At 46.5% G+C, this 26,513-nt stretch overlaps 1 protein-coding gene across 1 annotated transcript in view; it reads left to right on the top strand.

The window, feature by feature from the left end:
• The window catches only part of CACNA2D4 (calcium voltage-gated channel auxiliary subunit alpha2delta 4), a 256,253-nt gene that overhangs the window by 13,782 nt on the left and 215,958 nt on the right, over positions 1 to 26,513 (top strand). The window contains exons 2-13 of the mRNA XM_056517887.1: positions 7,711 to 7,792; positions 11,174 to 11,290; positions 11,407 to 11,466; positions 12,737 to 12,899; positions 15,045 to 15,176; positions 15,323 to 15,383; positions 15,529 to 15,679; positions 18,831 to 18,905; positions 20,179 to 20,268; positions 21,663 to 21,776; positions 21,964 to 22,042; positions 23,444 to 23,577. Of these exons, the coding sequence (XP_056373862.1) occupies positions 7,711 to 7,792; positions 11,174 to 11,290; positions 11,407 to 11,466; positions 12,737 to 12,899; positions 15,045 to 15,176; positions 15,323 to 15,383; positions 15,529 to 15,679; positions 18,831 to 18,905; positions 20,179 to 20,268; positions 21,663 to 21,776; positions 21,964 to 22,042; positions 23,444 to 23,577 (1,258 nt within the window). The remainder of the gene's footprint in view (positions 1 to 7,710; positions 7,793 to 11,173; positions 11,291 to 11,406; positions 11,467 to 12,736; positions 12,900 to 15,044; positions 15,177 to 15,322; positions 15,384 to 15,528; positions 15,680 to 18,830; positions 18,906 to 20,178; positions 20,269 to 21,662; positions 21,777 to 21,963; positions 22,043 to 23,443; positions 23,578 to 26,513) is intronic.

Here is a 26,513-nt window from a genome sequence, read left to right as displayed (position 1 = left end):
GGTGACCCCTATAACAGCATGACAGCCTCAGGTGACCCCAATAACAACATTCCAGGTGACCCCCTGTAGTAATTTGTCAGTCACAGGTGACCCCCTGTAGTAATTTGTCAGTCACAGGTGACCCCCTGTAGTAATGTGTCAGTCTCAGGTGACCCCTGTAGTAATGTGTCAGTCTCAGGTGACCCCCTGTAGTAATGTGTCAGTCTCAGGTGACCCCTGTAGTAATGTGTCAGTCTCAGGTGACCCCTGTAGTAATGTGTCAGTCCATAACAGCATACCTGCCAGAGGGGACCCCCATAACAACATATCCGTCGCAGGTGACCCCTATAACAGCATGTGTCATGTGTAGTAATGTGTCAGTCACAGGTGACCCCCTGTAGTAATGTGTCAGTCTCAGGTGACCCCTGTAGTAATGTGTCAGTCTCAGGTGACCCCCTGTAGTAATGTGTCAGTCTCAGGTGACCCCCTGTAGTAATGTGCCAGTCTCAGGTGACCCCCTGTAGTAATGTGTCAGTCACAGGTGACCCCCTGTAATAATGTGTCAGTCACAGGTGACCCCCTGTAGTAATGTGTCAGTCTCAGGTGACCCCCTGTAGTAATGTGTCAGTCACAGGTGACCCCCTGTAGTAATGTGTCAGTCTCAGGTGACCCCCTGTAGTAATGTGTCAGTCACAGGTGACCCCCTGTAGTAATGTGTCAGTCACAGGTGACCCCCTGTAGTAATGTGTCAGTCTCAGGTGACCCCTGTAGTAATGTGTCAGTCCATAACAGCATACCTGCCAGAGGGGACCCCCATAACAACATAATGTGTCAGCCTCAGGTAATGTGTCAGTCACAGGTGACCCCCTGTAGTAATGTGTCAGTCTCAGGTGACCCCCTGTAGTAATGTGTCAGTCACAGGTGACCCCCTGTAGTAATGTGTCAGTCACAGGTGACCCCCAGTAGTAATGTGTCAGTCACAGGTGACCCCCTGTAGTAATGTGTCAGTCTCAGGTGACCCCCTGTAGTAATGTGTCAGTCACAGGTGACCCCCTGTAGTAATGTGTCAGTCACAGGTGACCCCCTGTAGTAATGTGTCAGTCTCAGGTGACCCCTGTAGTAATGTGTCAGTCCATAACAGCATACCTGCCAGAGGGGACCCCCATAACAACATATCCGTCGCAGGTGACCCCTATAACAGCATGTGTCATGTGTAGCCTCAGGTAATGTGTCAGTCACAGGTGACCCCCTGTAGTAATGTGTCAGTCTCAGGTGACCCCCTGTAGTAATGTGTCAGTCACAGGTGACCCCCTGTAGTAATGTGTCAGTCTCAGGTGACCCCCTGTAGTAATGTGTCAGTCACAGGTGACCCCCTGTAGTAATGTGTCAGTCTCAGGTGACCCCTGTAGTAATGTGTCAGTCCATAACAGCATACCTGCCAGAGGGGACCCCCATAACAACATATCCGTCGCAGGTGACCCCTATAACAGCATGTGTCATGTGTAGTAATGTGTCAGTCACAGGTGACCCCCTGTAGTAATGTGTCAGTCTCAGGTGACCCCTGTAGTAATGTGCCAGTCTCAGGTGACCCCCTGTAGTAATGTGTCAGTCTCAGGTGACCCCCTGTAGTAATGTGTCAGTCTCAGGTGACCCCTGTAGTAATGTGTCAGTCACAGGTGACCCCCTGTAGTAATGTGTCAGTCACAGGTGACCCCCTGTAGTAATGTGTCAGTTGTGGGTGACCCCCTGTAGTAATATGTCAGTCTCAGGTGACCCCTTGTAGTAATGTGTCAGTCTCAGGTGACCCCTGTAGTAATGTGTCAGTTGTAGGTGACCCCCTGTAGTAATGTGTCAGTTGTGGGTGACCCCCTGTAGTAATATGTCAGTCTCAGGTGACCCCCTGTAGTAATGTGTCAGTTGTGGGTGACCCCCTGTAGTAATATGTCAGTCTCAGGTGACCCCTTGTAGTAATGTGTCAGTCTCAGGTGACCCCTGTAGTAATGTGTCAGTTGTAGGTGACCCCCTGTAGTAATGTGTCAGTTGTGGGTGACCCCCTGTAGTAATGTGTCAGTCTCAGGTGACCCCTTGTAGTAATGTGTCAGTTGTAGGTGACCCCCTGTAGTAATGTGTCAGTCTCAGGTGACCCCTGTAGTAATGTGCCAGTCTCAGGTGACCCCCTGTAGTAATGTGTCAGTCTCAGGTGACCCCCTGTAATAGTGTGTCAGTCACAGGTGACCCCCTGTAGTAATGTGTCAGTCTCAGGTGACCCCCTGTAGTAATGTGTCAGTCTCAGGTGACCCCCTGTCGTAATGTGTCAGTCTCAGGTGACCCCCTGTAGTAATGTGTCAGTCTCAGGTGACCCCCCTGTAGTAATGTGTCAGTCTCAGGTGACCCCCTGTAGTAATGTGTCAGTTGTAGGTGACCCCTGTAGTAATGTGTCAGTCTCAGGTGACCCCTGTAGTAATGTGTCAGTCTCAGGTGACCCCCTGTAGTAATGTGTCAGTCTCAGGTGACCCCCTGTAGTAATGTGTCAGTCTCAGGTGACCCCCTGTAGTAATGTGTCAGTCTCAGGTGACCCCCTGTAGTAATGTGTCAGTCTCAGGTGACCCCTGTAGTAATGTGTCAGTCTCAGGTGACCCCCTGTAGTAATGTGTCAGTCTCAGGTGACCCCCTGTAATAGTGTGTCAGTCTCAGGTGACCCCTGTAGTAATGTGTCAGTCTCAGGTGACCCCCTGTAGTAATGTGTCAGTCTCAGGTGACCCCCTGTAGTAGTGTGTCAGTCTCAGGTGACCCCCTGTAATAGTGTGTCAGTCTCAGGTGACCCCTGTAGTAATGTGTCAGTCACAGGTGACCCCTGTAGTAATGTGTCAGTCTCAGGTGACCCCTGTAGTAATGTGTCAGTCTCAGGTGACCCCCTGTAGTAATGTGTCAGTCTCAGGTGACCCCCTGTAGTAATGTGTCAGTCTCAGGTGACCCCCTGTAGTAATGTGTCAGTCTCAGGTGACCCCTGTAGTAATGTGTCAGTCTCAGGTGACCCCCTGTAGTAATGTGTCAGTCTCAGGTGACCCCTGTAGTAATGTGTCAGTCTCAGGTGACCCCCTGTAGTAATGTGTCAGTCTCAGGTGACCCCCTGTAGTAATGTGTCAGTCTCAGGTGACCCCCTGTAATAGTGTGTCAGTCTCAGGTGACCCCTGTAGTAATGTGTCAGTCTCAGGTGACCCCCTGTAGTAATGTGTCAGTCTCAGGTGACCCCCTGTAGTAGTGTGTCAGTCTCAGGTGACCCCCTGTAATAGTGTGTCAGTCTCAGGTGACCCCTGTAGTAATGTGTCAGTCACAGGTGACCCCTGTAGTAATGTGTCAGTCACAGGTGACCCCTGTAGTAATGTGTCAGTCTCAGGTGACCCCCTGTAGTAATGTGTCAGTCTCAGGTGACCCCCTGTAGTAATGTGTCAGTCACAGGTGACCCCCTGTAGTAATGTGTCAGTCACAGGTGACCCCCTGTAGTAATGTGTCAGTCTCAGGTGACCCCTGTAGTAGTGTGTCAGTCGTAGGTGACCCCCTGTAGTAATGTGTCAGTCTCAGGTGACCCCCTGTAGTAATGTGTCAGTCGTAGGTGACCCCCTGTTGTAGTGTGTCAGTCACAGGTGACCCCCTGTTGTAGTGTGTCAGTCACAGGTGACCCCCTGTAGTAGTGTGTCAGTCTCAGGTGACCCCTGTAGTAATGTGTTAGTTGTAGGTGACCCCTGTAGTAATGTGTTAGTTGTAGATGACCCCCTGTAGTAGTGTGTCAGTCTCAGGTGACCCCTGTAGTAATGTGTCATTTGTAGGTGACCCCCTGTAGTAGTGTGTCAGTCGTAGGTGACCCTGTAGTAATGTGTCATTTGTAGGTGACCCCTGTAGTAATATGTCAGTTGTAGGTGACCCCCTGTAGTAGTGTGTCAGTTATAGGTGACCCCCTGTAGTAATGTGTCAGTCTCAGGTGACCCCCTGTAGTAGTGTGTCAGTCTCAGGTGACCCCCTGTAGTAATGTGTCAGTTGTAGGTGACCCCTGTAGTAGTGTGTCAGTTATAGGTGACCCCCTGTAGTAATGTGTCAGTCTCAGGTGACCCCCTGTAGTAATGTGTCAGTTGTAGGTGACCCCCTATAGTAGTGTGTCAGTCTCAGGTGACCCCCTGTAGTAATGTGTCAGTTGTAGGTGACCCCCTGTAGTAATGTGTCAGTCTCAGGTGACCCCCTGTAGTAATGTGTCAGTCTCAGGTGACCCCCTGTAGTAATGTGTCAGTCTCAGGTGACCCCTGTAGTAATGTGTCAGTCTCAGGTGACCCCTGTAGTAATGTGTCAGTCTCAGGTGACCCCCTGTAGTAGTGTGTCAGTTGTAGGTGACCCCCTGTAGTAATGTGTCAGTCTCAGGTGACCCCCTGTAGTAATGTGTCAGTTATAGGTGACCCCCTGTAGTAATGTGTCAGTTGTAGGTGACCCCCTGTAGTAATGTGTCAGTCTCAGGTGACCCCCTGTAGTAATGTGTCAGTTGTAGGTGACCCCTGTAGTAATGTGTCAGTCTCAGGTGACCCCCTGTAGTAGTGTATCAGTTGTAGGTGACCCCCTGTAGTAGTGTATCAGTTGTAGGTGACCCCCTGTAGTAGTGTATCAGTTGTAGGTGACCCCCTGTAGTAGTGTGTCAGTTATAGGTGACCCCCTGTAGTAATGTGTCAGTTTCAGGTGACCCCCTGTAGTAATGTGTCAGTTGTAGGTGACCCCCTGTAGTAGTGTGTCAGTCTCAGGTGACCCCCTGTAGTAATGTGTCAATCTCAGGTGACCCCCTGTAGTAATGTGTCAGTTGTAGGTGACCCCCTGTAGTAATGTGTCAGTCTCAGGTGACCTCCTGTAGTAATGTGTCAGTCTCAGGTGACCCCCTGTAGTAATGTGTCAGTTGTAGGTGACCCCCTGTAGTAATGTGTCAGTCTCAGGTGACCCCCTGTAGTAATGTGTCAGTCTCAGGTGACCCCCTGTAGTAATGTGTCAGTTGTAGGTGACCCCCTGTAGTAATGTGTCAGTCTCAGGTGACCCCCTGTAGTAATGTGTCAGTCACAGGTGACCCCCTGTAGTAATGTGTCAGTTGTAGGTGACCCCTGTAGTAATATGTCAGTCTCAGGTGACCCCCTGTAGTAATGTGTCAGTCTCAGGTGACCCCCTGTAGTAATGTGTCAGTTGTAGGTGACCCCCTGTAGTAATGTGTCAGTCTCAGGTGACCCCCTGTAGTAATGTGTCAGTCTCAGGTGACCCCCTGTAGTAATGTGTCAGTCTCAGGTGACCCCCTGTAGTAATGTGTCAGTTGTAGGTGACCCCCTGTAGTAATGTGTCAGTCTCAGGTGACCCCCTGTAGTAATGTGTCAGTTGTAGGTGACCCCCTGTAGTAATGTGTCAGTCTCAGGTGACCCCCTGTAGTAATGTGTCTGTCTCAGGTGACCCCCTGTAGTAATGTGTCAGTCTCAGGTGACCCCTGTAGTAATGTGTCAGTCTCAGGTGACACCTGTAGTAATGTGTCAGTCTCAGGTGACCCCCTGTAGTAATGTGTCAGTCTCAGGTGACCCCCTGTAGTAATGTGTCAGTTATAGGTGACCCCCTGTAGTAATGTGTCAGTCTCAGGTGACCCCCTGTAGTAATGTGTCAGTTGTAGGTGACCCCCTGTAGTAATGTGTCAGTCTCAGGTGACCCCCTGTAGTAATGTGTCAGTCTCAGGTGACCCCTGTAGTAGTGTGTTAGTCTCAGGTGACCCCTGTAGTAATGTGTCAGTCTCAGGTGACCCCTGTAGTAGTGTATCAGTTGTAGGTGACCCCCTGTAGTAGTGTATCAGTTGTAGGTGACCCCCTGTAGTAGTGTATCAGTTGTAGGTGACCCCCTGTAGTAGTGTATCAGTTGTAGGTGACCCCCTGTAGTAGTGTATCAGTTGTAGGTGACCCCCTGTAGTAGTGTATCAGTTGTAGGTGACCCCCTGTAGTAGTGTATCAGTTGTAGGTGACCCCCTGTAGTAGTGTATCAGTTGTAGGTGACCCCCTGTAGTAGTGTATCAGTTGTAGGTGACCCCCTGTAGTAGTGTATCAGTTGTAGGTGACCCCCTGTAGTAGTGTATCAGTTGTAGGTGACCCCCTGTAGTAGTGTATCAGTTGTAGGTGACCCCCTGTAGTAGTGTATCAGTTGTAGGTGACCCCCTGTAGTAGTGTGTCAGTTGTAGGTGACCCCTGTAGTAGTGTGTCAGTCTCAGGTGACCCCTGTAGTAGTGTGTCAGTCAGGCATCCTGTGAGTTGTTGTTTTGCAACAGCTGTAGGCACCTTGGTTGGGCAACATTGCAATACACATATATATTCTGCCTCCACAGCATGAATTGTATCAAAGGAATAGACGCCACATGAGATATTTGTAGAAAAGTGAATATGAACGACTACTGAAGCTGACGTGATTAACATATGCGGTGTAGGATATACCGCATTATGTGGTGCTAAGTCATGTATCTAAGCCTTTTGTGTGTAATACAGCGGTGGAATATCTCAGGGTCTTCGGGAGACCGTCACTAATATACATTTATCAACTTTATCATGCATCATTTGGTATCTAACTCTATACCTACATACACGTACATCTCCGGATTCCCTATCGGTCTTCTCATGGCTCCGTCAATTTGGTAGGTCCCCCCCCCCCACTAGGAATGTGTAGACTGAGAATGTAATGTTCAGGAGGCCGGAATCTGATTTTATTCTTCAATATTGTCTGCTTAGCTTATCTAAACCTATGAGGAGTGATACTGCCTGCTCAGCTATGTATCTAATTCTGTCATGTTTTCTAATGTCTGCTGAGCTGTGTATCTAAGCCTATGAAATGTGTAAACACAGAAAGCCTAAATCTATTTTTTTTTAATCAAGACTGACTGCTGAGTTTTGTGTATCTAAGCGTAACCTGATACTGTCTGTCGAGCTGTGTATCTAAGCCTATGAGGTGTGATATTGTCTACTGTTATAGGAAACTGCTTAGCTTTCGTATCTAAGCCTGTGATATGTGATACTGACTGCTCAGCTTTGTATATCTAAGCCTCTGATGCATTACTGACTGCTGAGCTCCTGTATCTAATTTTGTTGTGCGTGATACTGTTTACTGCGCCTATGTATCTAATCCTATTCTGTGTGATACTGACTGCTGAGCTGCTGTATTCAGAGGTGTAGCTTGTGGCTTCTGGGCCCTGATGCAAAATATGAAAATTAAAATACTGGTCTCTTATGGGGCAGATGTGCTTTGGGGACCCCCTACCTCTGCACCCCCTATAGCTACGCCCCTGGCTGTATCTAATCCTGTCGTGGAGGGCAGTGACTGGTGACTATGGTGGTTGGGTCAGTATTAGCCTCTGTGCACACTGCGTGCGATCCATATGTACGGACACATTTCACCATATAGCGGTGCTGTGTAGGCGTTGACTGTATAAATAAAGTTTTGAAGTGAGCATCACACCTACTGGGCCCATATGACTGCTCACAGCAACCAATCAGAGCTCAGCTTTAATATTCTAAACTACAGTGAGAAAGTGAAAGCTGATTGGTTGCTATTGACAACAAGATTTCCTGACAGCTGAGGCCTAGTATGTCAGTGCATCCACTGCTCTCTTCAATAAAACTTTATTTATAACTATGTCCTCTCTAAGTATCAGGCCACGTTTGTTAACAATGTCTTCTCCTTTGTTCATAGGGTGAAGCTCTGGGCGGACACATTTGGCAGCGAGATGTATGCCGTGGTCACGAAATACTCGGGGTCGCTTCTCCTACAGAAGGTACGTGGGGGGAGAGTAAGGCTGACATTATACAGAGCACTATAAGGGTAAGTTCACACTGAGGAAATATAGGGAGAAAAACGGAGCACAATTAACCCGAAGTCGGCGCTTACTTCTGTGGCAATTTGCTACGGACATATGCGCCGTCCCATTGGCAAACGGGACTTATATATGCGGTGACCACCATATTTGCCATGCAACCTGCAGTCGCCGTTTGGCTAAGTTTTGTCCTCTGTACGGTTGGCTAGGACAGGGGATAAGATGTCGCCCCCCCGCGATCTCCCTTCAGCACCCGGCGTTCGTTTAGAACGCCGGCTGCTGCATCGGAGGCTCGTGACGTTACGGCTATGCCCCCTTGTGATGTCACTGGCACACCCCCTCAATGTAAGTCTATGGGAGGGGCGTGGTGACATCACAAGGGGGCATGGCCGTGATATCAGCGCCGCATCCTTAGTCATCAGGCACGGAGCAAAGTTGCACCGTGCACCTGATGTCTGCGGTGCCGCAGCAGAGATTGCGGGGGTTCCAGCGGTGGAATAGGGGATAAGATGTCTAGGGGCGGAGTACCCCTTTGAACCGTATACTTCTTTTTTCTGCCTTTACAGTTTTTCCAAAATGTAACATATTAATAAAAAAATAAAATAATTGTTTTAAATGTATACAAACACATACAATAAAAAAGACATCCAAGAAAACCTCACATTAAGCCATATTGTCCTCGTTTTGGGGCATACGTTTGTGGTATAGGAGATTTCTGCATTTTTACCCATAGAAGTATATTAGTGATGTATGGGGGGGGGGGGGGGGTATAGGTCTATGTCTGTATATGTTTAAAACGTGTCTCCTCCACCCGGTTTTACATAGTTTAAAATATTAACCCCCCCTCCCCCAAATTCTTTCTAAAATGTATGCAATCGTATACAAACATATACCATAAAAACGTATGTAACATTAAGGCAAATTGGTCTCATTTTGGTGCATATGTTTGAGCTATAGAAAAGTATAAATGTATATAAACATCTGAGATTTTTTCCTATAGAAGTACATTAGTGATGTATTGGGGCTATAGGTCTACATGTTGTGTTTTTTCTTTTTATTTCTGGTTTTACAGTCAACATATTAACAAAAAAAGAAAAGAAAAAAGGTATACATTTAAACCGCATGTAATCATATAGAAATATATACTAAAAACCTATATGATAGAAACATATGCAACGTTGAACCTCATTGGACTTGTTGTGGTACATATTGTGGTACACATCAGACGTATGTGTACGTTAGACTTGCGTTTCCCAACCAGGGTGCCTCCAGTTGTTGCAAAACTACAACTCTCAGCATGCCTGGACAGCCAAAGCATGCTGGGATTTGTAGTTTTGCAACAGCTGGAGGCACCCTGTTGCAAAAACACTGTCTTAGACACACTTTATTGCTTTACTATCCTGTGTTCGGTGACCAGCGCCATACCACTGTACACATTACTCCCGGGCTAGACGCAGTGATGTGCCCCACATTCTCAGCGCCGATCATGTGTCGCGGTATTAAGTGGGTCATATGACCTCTACGGGGACAGCTAGCCCGGCCGGATTAAGAATAACCAGGGCTGGGATTAGTGTGACACACACACGTGCCACGAACAGCAGTATTGTCAGTGTGTGACAATACTCTCCTGGAGGGCCGACTATGGGCGTCGTGAGACCAAATCATACGGTATAAAATATATGACGACATGGCGGGGAGACTCTAAACCCCGAGCCCGCATCCCTCTCCTCTCCATAGCGGAGCAGCTGTTGGTTCTTCCATACCTGATTATAGAGGCTGTAATCTGCTATATGTGAATCAGGAGGATTAGTGTCTGCAGCGTCATGACAGCCATTTTGTTCCTAGGAAAGCTGGATGGCACTTTTTTCGGCTTTTTCACCCAGGAGTCCTAGTGTCCAGATGGCAAATCTGTTTAGTTGTGCCACAGTGCACAGTACTTGTGTTGGGGAATGAAGTACAACACAACATAAATCAGGCTTTCAGGGTTCTAGGAAAGTTGGGTGACAACCGGGATGCAGAGGATGTAATGGCCGCCATATTAATAGTCACACAGCTTTCCCAGATATAATTTAGGAAAAGTATTGAAAACTATATATGGCAACAGATCAATAATATTGTTAGAATTTGATAAATCCTGAGAATGAAATGGTTAATCATTTATTTTACTATATACAGTCATGTATACTGGGGAGGGGAGATTAATGGGTTACTAGTGATTCACATAATCTGACAGAATGTTATCTCCACGTGGGTCTCCTGCCAAATGCTTTCCCATAAGCCTCTGCTGAGCCATTCCACGAACAGAAAATCTGCCCTTACTAATGATGGAAGACGCTCTGCAGTGTTCATTCATAGACCTTTGTATTCTATTTACCGTATTTTACAAGACTATAACTACAATAATACTGCTCCTATATACAAGAATATAACTACTATAATACTGCTCCTATATACAAGAATATAACTACTATAATACTGCTCCTATATACAAGAATATAACTACTATAATACTGCTCCTATATACAAGAATATAACTACTATAATACTGCTCCTATATACAAGAATATAACTACTATAATACTGCTCCTATATACAAGAATATAACTACTATAATACTGCCTCCTATATACAAGAATATAACTACTATAATACTGCCCCCTATATACAAGAATATAACTACTATAACACTGCTCCTATATACAAGAATATAACTACTATAATACTGCTCCTATATACAAGAATATATCTACTATAATACTGCTCCTATATACAAGAATATATCTACTATAATACTGCTCCTATATACAAGAATATAACTGCTATAATACTGCTCCTATATACAAGAATATAACTCCTATAATACTGCTCCTATATACAAGAATATAACTACTATAATACTGCTCCTATATACAAGAATATAACTACTATAATACTGCTATATACAAGAATATAACTACTATAATACTGCCCCTATATACAAGAATATAACTACTATAATACTGCTCATATATACAAGAATATAACTACTATAATACTGCCTCCTATATACAAGAATATAACTACTATAATACTGCTCCTATATACAAGAATATTACTACTATAATACTGCCCCTATATACAAGAATATAACTACTATAATACTGCTCCTATATACAAGAATATAACTACTATAATACTGCCCCCTATATACAAGAATATAACTTCTATAATACTGCTCCTATATACAAGAATATAACTCCTATAATACTGCTCCTCTATAGACATAAATATTGATTTCTGCAGGTATGAGTGAATATCTTCTGGCGGTAGTAATTTATATGGCTCTGCTCTGGTCTCCTACAGAAGTACAAGGATGTGGAGCCCACGCTGAGCATTGAGGAGGTGGATGGATTAGATCTGGTCAGGAAGTTCTCAGAAGAGATGGAGAGTATGCTGCGGAGGAAGGTGGAGGCTGTGGAGGTAGCAGTGTTTTTTAATGTCGTTGTTTATTAATTGTGTTTATTATACCTTTTCGGGTGGTCGTAGGCGGCGTTATAAAATCTCTGCTCAGATTTGTTCTCATTACTTCTCTCTAGAGATTGGTGGAAGCGGCAGAAGACGCGGACCTGAATCACGAATATAATGCGACCCTAGAGGTGAGTGTCTTGTTGGATGTTTGATTGGTTGGTGGAGATCCGACCCCTTCATAGACATGACTAAGGATCTGTACACCAGTGTAACAAGTAAGTGGCCCTGGTGCAGCCATATGAACTACTCTGTGTCCAGCCATGATCTGGAGCAGCTCCCTCTGCCCCTCTCACAGCAGGAAGTCCCAGCAGGACCTCAGGCAACAATAAGGAACCCCCCCGACTACTCATCACCTCCCACACTACATTAGATTTGGCAATCTATAGTAAGCAGCTACTACCGTGGCATGGAGACATTGAGACAATGGCTCAGACAGCGACTTCCTGTGCCAAAAACTGCACAGGAAGTCCCATCACAAGCACTGTGACACTACTATATGTGGGGGTATTACAGTTGTTAAACAAGCACCTACTTTTAACGAAAACTTAAAGAGATACTCCACAGGATAGGGGATAAGTTTCTAATCGTGGGGGGGGAGGAATCCGATCCCTGGGGCCCCCTGCAATCTCCTGTACTGGGGCCGGCTATTTACTTTTCCACTGCGCGCTCTGACCCCCACCCTTAGAGACGGGATTCAGTACAGGCTTCAATACAGAAGATTCTTGGCTCACTTTAAGAAAAGTTAAGTAAAGGTACTCCATGGAAATAAAACTTATCATCCTGTGGATAGGGGATGAGTTTTATTCCCCCGGAGTACCGCTTTAACTTTAAATGAAGAGAACCTAAAATTTTAAAAAGTTAAATGGGTACTCCGCCCCTAGACATCTTGTCCTCTATCCAAAGGATAGGGGATAAGATGTCTGATCGCGGGGGACCCCCTCGATCTCCCTACTGCACCCGGCATTCGTTTAGAGCGCCAGGTGCAGCGCCGGAGGCCTGTGTAGTCACGGCCGTGCCCCGCTCTTGACGTCACGGCCACGCCCCCTCATTGCAAGTCTATGGGAGGGGGCGTGACAGCTGTCACGCCCCCTCCCATAGACTTGCAATGAGGGGGCATGGCCGTGACACCACCAGCGTGGCGCGGCCGTGACGTCACAACCCTCCGCCCCACATCGCCAGTCATCCAGCACGGAGCGAAGTTCGCATCAGATGTCTGGGGTGCCGCAACCAAGATCGCGGGGGTCCCCAGTGGCTGGACCCCCAAAATCAGACATCTTATCCCCTATCCTTTGGATAGGGGACAAGATGTCTAGGGGCAGAGTACCCCTTTATATTACTTTAGGTAATTGTAAAGCGGGGTTCTCCCGTGTATTATCCGTCTTTTCGTCTCCTTTGTAGTTCGAGTATTATAACTCAGTGAGGATTAATGAGAAAGACGAGAACGATAATTACGTGGAGCTCGGGAAGGAATTCATCCTGGAAACCAATGAGCACTTTAATAACCTCATGGTGAACACCTCCCTCAGCAACATCCAGCTGCCGACCAATGTCTACAACAAAGGTGAGCGGTGCTGCCCCCACAGAACAGGAGGGGAGTTGCTGGTTAGTACCTGATGCTCAATAGTAGCCTTTATTGCAAGGTTCCCTGACCCGTTACTCTCTACTATTGCAAAACTACAACTGGAAAGTCATATGTTGGGTAAGATTACTTTGATATAGGCCCCTGGTGTGCCATGAAGACCCTCCAGGTGAGTCGCGGCAGTCGGGTGTGGAAGATGGCGACGGGACACGTAGGGAATCCTAGCGTATCTCAGGTCTCCAGGGGTTTCTGACCTCTAGTGACTACGGTCACTAGAGGCATGACTTCCATGATGCATGATGATGTCATTCTGCAAGTCCTGTAGTTAAAGAAGTGTCCTGCAGCCTCCAACGGCCGCAGAATGAGGATGGAAAAGAGGCCGATGACTGTGGGGAATTTTTTACGAGGGGGTAAACTATCTACAGGGGGAAGGTAAATACAGGGAACCCTATATACGGGGGGAAAGGTACTTACAGGGGGCAAGATAAGTAGAGGGTACCCTATATACAGGGGGAAAGGTAACTACGGGGGAAAGCTACTTACAGGGGGCAAGATAGGTACTGGGTGCCCTACATACAGGGGGCAAGATAAGTACTGGGTACCCTATATACAGGGGGAGAGCTACATTCAGGGGGCAAGATAGGTACAGGGTTCCCTATATACAGGGGGAGAGCTACATACAGGTGGCAAGATAGGTACAGGGTCCCTATATACAGGGGGGAGAGCTACATTCAGGGGGCAAGATAGGTACAGGGTTCCCTATATGCAGGCGGAGAGTTAGATTCAGGGGGCAAGATAGGTACTGGGTCCCTATATCCAGGGGGAGAGCTACATACAGGGGGCAAGATAAGTACAGGGGGGCCTCCTATATACAGGGGAAAACTACCTACTGCGGCAAACTACCTACAGAAGCGTCTTACATATAGGGGCAAAGTACCTACAGAAGCATCTTACATATAGGGGCAAACTATCTACAGAAGGATCTTACATATAGGGGCAAACTACCTACAGAAGGATCTTACATATAGGGGCAAAGTACCTACAGAAGGATCTTACATATAGGGGCAAACTACCTACAGAAGGATCTTACATATAGGGGCAAACTACCTACAGAAGGATCTTACATATAGGGGCAAACTACCTACAGAAGGATCTTACGTATAGGGGCAAAGTACCTACAGAAGGATCTTACATATAGGGGCAAACTACCTACAGAAGGATCTTACATATAGGGGCAAACTACTTACAGAAGGATCTTACATATAGGGGCAAAGTACCTACAGAAGCGTCTTACATATAGGGGCAAACTACCTACAGAAGCGTCTTACATATAGGGGCAAACTACCTACAGAAGCGTCTTACATATAGGGGCAAACTACCTACAGAAGGATCTTACATATAGGGGCAAACTACCTACAGAAGGATCTTACATATAGGGGCAAACTACCTACAGAAGGATCTTACATATAGGGGGCAAACTACCTACAGAAGCATCTTACATATAGGGGCAAACTACCTACAGAAGGATCTTACATATAGGGGGCAAACTACCTACAGAAGCGTCTTACATATAGGGGCAAAGTAGCTACAGAAGCATCTTACATATAGGGGGAAAACTACCTACAGAAGCATCTTACATATAGGGGCAAACTACCTACAGAAGGATCTTACATATAGGGGCAAACTACCTACAGAAGCATCTTACATATAGGGGGCAAACTACCTACAGAAGCATCTTACATATCGGGGCAAACTACCTACAGAAGGATCTTACATATAGGGGGCAATCTACCTACAGAAGGATCTTACATATAGGGGCAAACTACCTACAGAAGCGTCTTACATATAGGGGGCAAACTACCTACAGGGACAAACTACCTACAGGCCAGGCCTACCTACATGGAGCAAGCTATATATACGGGGGTGGGTGAAGGGAGCCGGTGTTCCCAGCGGTAAGAATTTCCGAGCTGAAAATGGTTGGAAAGACCTGGTATAGGCCGTAGAGTGCAGGAGATTTACTATAGACGGGTCGTGACCCCACAGCCGGAGAGGAAGCAGAATTAGGAATGCAGCTCTAGATGTTACATGAAGCCTCTTTACATCTAATGTTCTCATATATTCCCTCAGATCTGGATATCCTCAATGGGGTGTACATGTCGGAAGCATTAAATCCTGTGTTTGTGGACAACTTCCAGAGGGACCCCACGCTGACCTGGCAGTATTTCGGCAGCTCCACTGGATTCTTCCGGCTCTATCCAGGTAAGGAGGAAAATTTTTACTTTTGTTGTCATTCACTAGATTGAATCACCAATGTTCACCGTCACCAGAGATCCTACCACTAGTGAATGGAAATGCAGATTGCACCAATCTCTCTATATGATCTGCACCTGTTCTTTGTGTTGTAGGGATCAAATGGGTCCCAGATGATAACGGGGTGATCTCATTTGACTGCAGAAATCGGGGGTGGTGAGTACAACTCATTTTACTTCATTGTATTTTGGATAATCAAGACCCAACTGTCCTATTAGACTTCCTATATCCCCTGGCTGTGAATGCTGGGAGTTGTAGTCCTTCTGTACAGCTAACCCTCTCACTATCCTCCTATGTGAAGGTACATCCAAGCAGCCACCTCTCCAAAGGACATAGTGATTGTGGTGGACATCAGCGGCAGCATGAAGGGGCTGAGGATGACCATCGCCAAGCACACCATCAACACCCTGCTAGACACGCTGGGGGAGAACGACTTTGTTAACATCATTGCGGTAAGTCATTTCCAGTTTATACTGTACATTTATATAAAGCATAAATATGCATTCCAGGTTTTTTTTTTTGCTCATGTCATGCAAACTCGCCATCAATAGTGCTACAGCACCATCTGTTTTATTCCAGCACAGATTCCTGAATTTATTCTAGAAAATGAAGTATTTCTCCCAGGAAAGGATTGCAGTAACACAGGTTTTGCTATACACATGTTTATTCCCTTTGTGTGTATTGGAACTAAACCAAAAAAGGAGGAAAAAAAGCAAATTGGACATAATATCACCAAACTCCAAAAATGGTCCGGACACAATTATTGGCACCTTTCATAATTGTGGATAAATAAGATTGTTTCCAGCCTGTGATGTTCCTTTATACTCACCTGGGGCAAGTAACAGATGTGGGCAATATAAAAATAACACCTGAAAGCAGATAAAAAGGAGAGAAGTTCACTTAGTCTTTGCATTGTGTGTCTGTGTGTACCACACTAAGCATGGACAACAGAAAGAGGAGAAGAGAACTGTCTGAGGAATTGAGAACCAAAATTGTGGAAAAATATCAACTACAAGTCCATCTCCAGAGATCTAGATTTGCCTTTGTCCACAGTGCGCAACATTATCAAGAAGTTTACAACCCATGGCACTGTAGATAATCTCCCTGGGCGTGGACGGAAGAGAAAAACTGATGAAAGGTGTCAACGCAGGATAGTCCGGATGGTGGATAAGCAGCCCCAAACAAGTTCCAAAGATATTCAAGCTGTCCTGCAGGCTCAGGGAGCATCAGTGTCAGCGCGAACTATCAGTCCACATATAAATGAAATGAAACGCTATGGAGGAGACCCAGGAGGACCCCACTATGGAGGAGACCCAGGAGGACCCCACTATGGAGGAGACCCAGGAGGACCCCACTATGGAGGAGACCCAGGAGGACCCCACTATGGAGGAGACCCAGGAGGACCCCCACTATGGAGGAGACCCAGGAGGACCTCCACTATGGAGGAGACCCAGGAGGACCCCACTATGGAGGAGACCCAGGAGGACCCCACTATGGAGGAGACCCAGGAGGACCCCACTATGGAGGAGACCCAGGAGGACCCCACTGCTGACACAGAGACATAAAAAAGCAAGACTACATTTTACCAAAATGAACTTGAGTAACCAAAATCCTTCTGGGAAAACGTCTTGTGGACAGATGAGACCAAGATAGAGCTTTTTGGTAAAGCAAATCATTCTACTGTTTACCGAAAACGTAATGAGGCCTACAAAGAAAAGAACACAGTACCTACAGTGACATATGGGGGAGGTCAGTGATGTTTTGGGTTGTTTTGCTGCCTCTGGCACTGGGGGCCTTGAATGTGTACAAGACATCATGAAATCTGAGGATTACCAATGGATTTTGGGTCGCACTGTACAGCCCAGTGTCAGAAAGCTGGGTTTGTGTCCGAGATCTTGGGTCTTCCAGCAGGACAATGACCCCAAACATACGTCAAAAAGCCCCCAGAAATGGATGACAACAAAGTGCTGGAGAGTTCTGAAGTGTCAGCAATGAGTCCAGATCTAAATCCCATTGATCACCTGTGGAGAGATCCTAAAATTACTGTTGGGAAAAGGCGCCTTCCAATAAGAGACCTGGAGCAGTTTGTAAAGGAAGAGTCCAACATTCCGGCTGAGAGGTGTAAGAAGCTTATTGATGGTTATAGGAAGAGTGGTCCAACATTCCGGCTGAGAGGTGTAAGAAGCTTATTAATGGTTATAGGAAGAGTGGTCCAACATTACGGCTGAGAGGTGTAAGGAGCTTATTGATGGTTATAGGAAGACACTGATTTCACTTATTTTTTCTAAAGGGTGCAACCAAATATTAAGTTAAGGGTGCCAATAATTTTTTCCAGCCCATTTTTGGAGTTTGGTGACATTATGTCCAATTTGCTTTTTTTCCTCCTTTTTTGGTTTAGTTCCAATACACACAAAGGGAATAAACATGTGGATAGCAAAACATGTGTTACTGCAATCCTTTTCTTTGGGAAATATTTTTTTCTTGAAAAATGTCAGGGGGGACAACATTTACGGCCATGACTGTACATTGCTGCAACTGGGTCTTGTGATCACCAGTCTGACCCACAGAAAAGCACAGTGTTTAATGATCAGTCCTGGGTATGCTGACTTCCTGTAAACTGAATTACATCATCACTTTTCAGATCCCTTCTCTTAGCTCCCAGACCCCCTCCCAACTCTATCTTTATACTGCTGCTTCAATCTCTATGAGATCAGTATATATATAAATACATATATATATATATATCAGTTCTGCACTTCCCTTCCCAATTCTATCCTGCTGCTTCTATATCTATGAGATCAGGATATATAGTAGTTATAGACTCCACTTCCCAGCTCTGTCTTTATACTGCTGCTGCAGTCTCCATAGGATCGGTATATGTGTCTATATATATATATATATATATATATATATATATGTTGTACACCTCCCCTCCAGCTCTATCTGTATACTGCTGCTATTTCTATGGGATCAGGATATATAGTAGTTATACCCCTCCAGCTCTGTCTGTATACTGCTGCTACCTCTATGAGATCAGGATATATAGCAGTTATACACCTCCTCCCAGTTCTATTTGTATACTACTGCTGCTGCTATCTCTATGGGATCAGGATATATAGTAGTTATACCCCTCCCCTCCAGCTCTGCCTGTATACTGCTGCTGCTATCTCTATGGGATCAGGATATATAGTAGTTATACCCCTCCCCTCCAGCTCTATCTGTATACTGCTGCTTCTATCTCTATGGGATCAGGATATATAGTACTTATACCCCTCCCCTCCAGCTCTGCCTGTATACTGCTGCTGCTATCTCTATGGGATCAGGATATAAAGTAGTTATACACCTCCCCTGAGACTATGTTTACATGTAGCATTTTTTTCTTTTTTCAGGTTTTGATTTCCTTTTCCCTTAATCACAGCAAAAATGTTCCTTTTTTACAGAAATTGTTCAGATTACAGTAAAAAAAAAATGAAATTTTAGTGCAATTTATAAAAATCGCCACAAAAACAGCCAACATGCAATGCAGTAAAAATTCTACACATCCTAAAGACGTCATGAGCCACAATCTTAATGTAACTGTTCCTCCTGTGCTCTTTTCTCCAGTACAATGACTACGTCCATTACATTGAGCCGTGTTTTAAGGGAATTTTGGTGCAGGCCGACAGAGATAATCGGGAGGTAAGTCACTGATTAGTCTTCTTCCATTCTGGTTTTATTTCAGGCAGAGCTTTTCATATAATCTATATTATATTTTCCTATTGTTTCGTGCATACAGAACCTATGCAGACCTATATGTTTCCATGGTAACAGACTACAAATAAACCCTGTGTAGTCTGATCCTGCCAGTCATGCGTAACGCATGACTGGCAGGATCAGACTACACAGGGTTTATTTTTTTATCTTTTCCTTACTTCTCGTAAGCGATCGATAATATGTTAGTAAAAACAATGGAAGGGAATTAGACATGACTATGGAATCCGACTACACAGGATTTATTTGTAGTCTGTTACCATGGATACACATAGGTCTGCATAGGATCTGTGTACACAAAAAAGTTGTTTAATTAAACTACTTGCAATGATGCGTTGTCTTTGTAATGAGGGGGCAGGTTATAAGAGAAAAAGGGTAACTTGGACATTGTTACACACATATACAGTGACCCCCACCGACCTACGATGGCCCCGACATACGATCATTTCAGCATACGATCACTCTCAGAGGCGGCATCAACATACGATGCTTTTGTATGTCGGGGCCATTGCATAAACGGCTATCCGGCAGCGCAGACTGCTTCAGCTGCCACCGGATAGCCGTTTACGGTGCCCCGTGTGGTCCGCTGACGATCACTTACCTGTCCTCGGGGCTCCGGCGCGTCCTCTTCGGGATCCCCTACATCGTCCGCGCTCTCCATAGTCGTTATCACGTCGCTGCGCACGCCGTCCCGTCATCTAATAGGAGCGGGCTGCGTAGCGACGTGATGGCGGCGACGGAGAGCGAGGATCCTCGGGAAGCAGAGGTCTTGCCGGAGCGTCGGGGACACCCCGGGGACGCGGCGACACCGATGGAGGGCGACATCCCGGGCAGCGGGGACGGTCCTATACGAGTGGTCTTCAACCTGCGGACCTCCAGATGTTGCAAAACTACAACTCCCAGCATGCCCGGACAGCCGTTGGCTGTCCGGGCATGCTGGGTGTTGTAGTTTTGCAACATCTGGAGGTCCGCAGGTTGTAGACCAATGTCCTATACTTTACATTGCACGGATCCCTCAACATACGATGGTTTCAACAAATGATGGTCCATTTGGAACGAATTACCATCGTATGTTGAGGGACCACTGTGTATGTATATATATATATATCACTACTTCTGTCCAGTGTGTATAGAAAGCATCGGGGACCAGTATATCCCAGTTTATCATTCCTTTTCCTACTCTCCCTTTTCATTTTTACAGCACTTCAAGCAGCTGGTAGATGAATTACAGGCCAAAGGTGTGGGCACCGTCAACAAGGCTCTTATTGAGGCGTTTAAGATCCTGAGGGAGGTAAGTGCCCCCATCAATGGATATTACAGGGGGGCAACGTTTCTTATCCTGCAGAAGTGATTGTTGCTTGTGTAAAACTATTAGGTCCTGCCTGGGGGGCCTGCAGTTCTGGGGGGCCTCTATCAGACCCCTGACTGCCATCTGTGCTTGCAAAACCCCTTTTATTTATCAAACTTCTTAGATCTAAAAAGATAAAGGGGTTAAACATCCAGGATCAGAGGTAACTCTAATCTTGGTAGCAGGATGTACCATTATAGGGAGTGTCCAGCGCAAAAAGATCTAACGGAGCAGTTTATTATAGAATAAAACCTCAGTACACGGACATCGTGGGCACAAGTGACGCGTTTCGTTCCGCCAAGTGAGCCTTAGTCATACAAATGTATGACTAAGGCCCACTTGGCGAGCCGAAACGCGTCACTTGTGCCCACGATGTCCGTGTACTGAGGTTTTATTCTATAATAAACTGCTCCGTTGGATCTATTTGCGCTGGACATTCCACTTTTTCTTGCTATCCATTCCAGGCGCTGCCCACGCCAGTCCGGGCGCTTCGGGCTTGAGGGAGAGAGCTGGGATTCCGTATCTATCACAGGGACTGTATCGCCTAGATTCGTTTTTTTTCCCTAATTATAGGAATCAGATAACGAAACATGTAATTTTATCTTTTTATTTTCATGAGGGGAGCCATCTTGCCTCCACTGATCTTAAAGGGGTACTCCGCCCCTCCAAAGGATAGGGGATAAGATGTTAGATCGCCGCGGGCCCGCTGCTGGGGACCCCGGGGATCGCTCCTGCAGCACCCCGCTATCATTACTGTGCAGAGCGAGATCGCTCTGCACGTAATGAGGGGCAGTACAGGGGCCGGAGCATCGTTACGTCATGGCCCGCCCCCGTCAATACAAGTCTATAGGAGGGGGCGTGGCGGTCGTCACGCCCCCTGCCATAGACCTGCATTAAGGGGACGGGCCGTGATGTCATGAGGGGCGGAGCCATGACGTCGCGCTGCTCCAGCCCCTGTATCGCCCGTCATTACGCACAGAGCGAACTTGCTCTGTGCAGTAATGATGGCGGGGTGCCGCAGCGGCGATCCCCGGGGTCCCCAGCAGCAGGACCGCGGCGATCTAACATCTTATCCCCTATCCTTTGGATAGGGGATAAGATGCCATGGGCGGAGTACCCCTTTAACAGCATTTAGACATATGCTTTACTGCATGGTCAAAGGCAACAATAGACACTAGCTGTCTCATTGAAATGAATGGGAAAAGTTACTGGGTGTGCTCTGTGACCTTTACAAAGGTCCTTCCCCAGGGGATGGGGGAGGCTGATCTGTGAGCAACATCTGTTTTGAAGAAAGTGACCACCATAACAAAATGTTCTTGTGCTCTGTGTTACTGTAGTTTCAAGAGGCCGGTCAGGGTGGGCTGTGTAACCAGGCGATCATGCTGATCACCGATGGCGCGGTGGAGGAATACGAGCCGGTGTTTGAAAAATACAATTGGCCTGATAAGAGGGTAGGATGTGAATCTTATGTACCCACCTCACATATTTATTTTATTTACCTCCTATAATTGTCATTGAAAATTATTATTAAGTCAACTCAAAATAGTTTATTTACAAGGAGCGATTATGGATCCCATGGCGGTGCCTTTTTTTTTTTTTACATACTACTAACACATGCTCCGTTTATTTTATTTCTAGGTCCGGATGTTCACCTATCTTATAGGGAGAGAAGTGACATTTGCGGAGAATGTGAAGTGGATTGCATGTAGCAATAAGGGTATGAACTCCCTGATGCATATTTTTATGTGTATAGAATAGGAGATTTGTTATCCACAGAGGGGTCCGATCTGCAGAACGGGGCCTGGCTCTTACCTCTGAACACTCCGACCCCCATCTTTCAAGATGAATTGGTCTTCATTCACACGCTGCAGCGATCCCCCGCCTCAGCTGGTGACTGGCAGAGCGGGCCGTCACTCCTGAGACCAGTTTGTCCCAGAGGGTGATGGCCAGAGCACTCAGAGGTAAGAGCCAGTTCTGAAGATCGCAGGGGGTCCCAGCAGTCAGACCCCCCCCCCCCCCCCTGCGATCAGACACTTATCCCCTATGCACAGGATAGGAAATAAAGGTCTGATCACGTGGGGTCTGACTGCTGGAACCCTTGTGATCTGCATCCGGGTTCTTACCTCTGAGCGCTCCGGCCCCCATCTTTTAAGATGAACCGGTCTCTACTCACTGGCTGCTGCGATGTCCCAGAAGGTGTTGGTCTGAGCTGGGGTCCAGTTTGGAGATTGCAAGGGGTCCCAGCAGTCAGACCCCCCCGTGATCAGACATATGGATAGAGGCTATGTTTTGCATAACCTGGAGTACCCCTTTAAAAGGGGTACTCCACCCCTGGACATCTTATCCCCTATCCAAAAGATAGGGGATAAGATGTCTGATCGGGGACCCCTGCGATCTCACTGCTGCACCCGGTGTTCGTTTAGAGTGTTGGGTGCAGCGCCGGAGACTAGTAATGTCACGGCCACGCCCCACACGTGACGTCACGACCACGCCCCTCAATGCAAGTCTATCACGCCCCTCTCCAGTAGACTTGCATTGAAGGGGCGTGACTGTGATGTCACGAGCCATGCCCCCTCAATGCAAGTCTATGGGAGGGGGCGTGACTACGTCACGCCCCCTCCCATAGACTTGCATTGAGGGGGCGTGACCATGATGTCACGAGTGAGGTGTAGCCATGACGTCACGAGCCACGCCCCTCAATGCAAGTCTATGGGAGGGGGTGTGACTACCATCACGCCCCCTCCAATAGACTTGCATTGAGGGGGAATGACCATGATGTCACGAGTGAGGCGTAGTCGTGATGTCACGAGCCACGCCCCCTCAATATAAGTTTATGGGAGGGGGCGTGACTACCGTCACGCCCCCTCTTATAGACTTGCATTGAGGGGGCGTGACCGTAACGTCACGAGCGGGGTGATGTCACGAGCCCCCTGCCCCCCATCGCCAGTCATTTGGCACGGAGCAAAGTTCGCTCTGTGCACCGGATGTCTGGGGTGCCGCAGCCGAGATCGCGGGGGTCCCCATCCTTAGGATAGAGGATATGATGTCTAGAGGTGGAGTACCCCTTTAATACATATGAGGTTTCACTTGTGCTTTTCTTTCTTTTCTGTTATTTTAGGATACTACACACAGATCAGTACGCTGGCCGATGTCCAGGAGAACGTGATGGAATACCTGCATGTGCTGAGCCGGCCAATGGTCATCAACCATGACCACGATATAATCTGGACCGAGGCCTACATGGACAGTGCGGTAGGTGGATCACTAAGTGACTTTCACCTACAAGGAAAAGGAGAAAAACCTTGTACCCACTAAATATTCAATTACTAAATCTGCCTAATATTCCGGCCTGTCAGTCCCATTATCACCGTTCCGGCTAATAACATGGCAGACGTAATGACCTGTCAATCACTTCCAGATTGACACCAGGAAACTGCGGCCATTACTCCGGGCCGAACAAGAACATTTGAGCATCTAAACTTTGGTAACTCACAAAAGTGCAATAATAAAAATCCCAAAGAAGTGAATGGAAACCATGACATTTCCATTCTCTTCTGTGGAACTCAAGGGAAGATAAGTAAGTGAACCCCCCCCCGTCTCCTGCACCTCACATCACGTTGTCTCCATCATTGGTGATTACTGAGGACGTCTATGTATAATTGTATTTCCCCTCCTCCCTATTTGTGTCATTTCATTTATCACAATTGCACAGTATGAAAATAGACACAAGAGGGGAAAAAATGGCAGCCGTGCCAGCCAGTTAGTGCTGCTGCAGCTCCTCTTTGTGCTCGTTTTCATAATCTGCCAATCACATGATTGTATGTCGGTCAGTGCATACTGGGAGGTTTCAGCATCTCTGCTTGCTTCCTGTGAAGGGGATTATTCTTGCTTCCTTGCTTGCAAAACCGGTACTTCTCACAGCTGAAGGTTTGTTACAGTTGTTTCCAGTCTAGACATTTCTCCACATTAGTAGCACAAATTCTCTTAAAGGGCTACTCCGGTGAAAACCTTTTTTCTTTTAAATCAACTGGTGGCAGAAAGTTAAACATATTTGTAAATTACTTCTATTAAAAAAAATCTTAATCCTTCCAGTACTTATTAGCTGCTGAATGCTACAGAGGAAATTAATTTCTTTTTGGAACACTGATGACATCACGAACACAGTGCTCTCTGCTGACATCTCTGTCCATTTTAGCAGATGTATGCTAAGGGCAGCATGGTGGCTCAGTGGTTAGCACTGCTGCCTTGCAGTGCTGGGAACTTGGGTTCAAATCCCACTAAGGACAACAATAAATAAAGCGTTATTATTATTATAATAACGTCAGCAGAGAGAACTGTGCTCGTGATGTCATCAGAGAGCATTCCAAAAAGAAAAGAATTTCCTCTGTAGTATTCAGCAGCTAATAAGTACAGGAAGGATTAAGATTTTTTTTTATAGAAGTCATTTACAAATATGTTTAACTTTCTGGCACCAGTTGATTTAAAAAAAAAGAGGTTTTCACCGGAGTATAGGAGATAAGATGTCTGATCACGGGGGTCCTGCCGCTGGGGACCCCACGATCTCCCCGCTGCACCGGGCATTCGTTTAGAGCGTCGGAAGCTTGTGATGTCACGCTACACCCCGCTCGCGACATCACAGCCACGCCCCCTCAATGCAAGTCTATGGGAGGGGGCGTGACTCCGTCACGCCCCCTCCCATAGACCTGCATTGAGGAGGTGTGGCTGTGACGTCACGAACGGGGAGTGGCCGCGACGTCATGAGCGGGGCGTGGCCGTGACATCACAAGCCTCCGCCCCGCGTTGTCAGTCATCCTGCACGGAGCAAAGTTCGCTCCGTACACCGGATGTCTGGGGTGCAGCAGGGAGATCGCGGGGGTCCCCAGCGGCAGGACCCCCACGATCAGACATCTTATCCCCTATCCTTTGGATACGGGATAGGATCTCTAAGGGTTGGATTACCCCTTTAAGTTGTTACAGTGTATCAGTGCAGGGAAGTCTCTGTTTAGATCACATTTTGGACCTTAGACAAGGGTATCCATAGCCCTCCATTTATTCGGCCTCCATTAGGTCTACATTATAACATACAAAAAGTATGCAGAGTGCGTGTGCCTGTGGAGTACGTCCAGCGACTGACATCGTAGTGTAAACAGAGCCATATATGTATCAGTCAGGAGCCGTGTTTCCCAACTAGCATCTTATCGGCTGTAAAACTAAGACACCAGCATGCCAAAGGCTGTCGGCAAATGTGTTGCCTAAAAAAGTAAAGTAGAAAATTGCAATAATACGCATTATTCTTATAAGCATTTTGTGATGTTTCATTACTGTTGCAAAACTACAAATCCCAGCATGCCTGAATTTGTAGATGTGTAACAGCTGGAGTCACACTGGTTGGGAAACACTGATCTAAGCCCAAGGGAAGGACAATCCTCCAGCCATGGTTTCCCTAGAGGTTTCCATGTTTTTTTTTGCTGGAGGCTGTCCGGGCGATGCTGGGAGTTGTAGTTTTGCAACATCTGGAGGCACCCTGGTTAGGGCACACTGGTCAGGAGTAGTGATGAGCGGCATAGGCCATATTCGAATTCACGATATTTCGCGAATATTAGTCCCATATTCACGAAATTTGCATATTCGCTGTGTTACTTTTTTTAATGCGAAAATTCGTAATGAAATTCGCATAGTGCGCATGCGCCATTCTATCTTTCACCTAAAAGAAGGGAGGGATCAGTGTCCTCTGACTGGAAGTGCCGATATTCGCAAAAAATATATATATATATATTTGTAATTACGAATATATATAACTATATTCTAAATATTGGCAAAATCACGAAATGCCGTTATTCGCAGTAAAAATTAGCATTTCGATTATTCGCGCTCAACACTAGTCAGGAGTCACAGCTGTGTACCTCACAGCGGATCGTCTAGACTGGATGCAATTGTAACAAAACTTAGGCTGTGAAAGGTATAAGGTTTTTACACTTACGCAGTAATTATCTACCAATACGAAAGGTGTTCTTCACTGACAACAAGCAGAGATGGTGAAAACGGAGAAAACCGAAATGCAAAGTCTACGTTAAATTTTGAGAAACTTTTTCCCATATACAGTGATTCATCTACATAATATTGCAGTCTTCATAGGCCGTAGTGGTGCCACCTGCTGCTGGAACGACCCATGAAGAGTCCTTTAGGAA

Source organism: Hyla sarda, chromosome 4, assembly GCF_029499605.1.
Source record: "Hyla sarda isolate aHylSar1 chromosome 4, aHylSar1.hap1, whole genome shotgun sequence".
NCBI classification, from domain to species: Eukaryota; Metazoa; Chordata; class Amphibia; order Anura; family Hylidae; genus Hyla; species Hyla sarda.
Note: the sequence above shows the minus strand (reverse complement) of the source record. Positions and strands in the feature narration are given on the sequence as shown.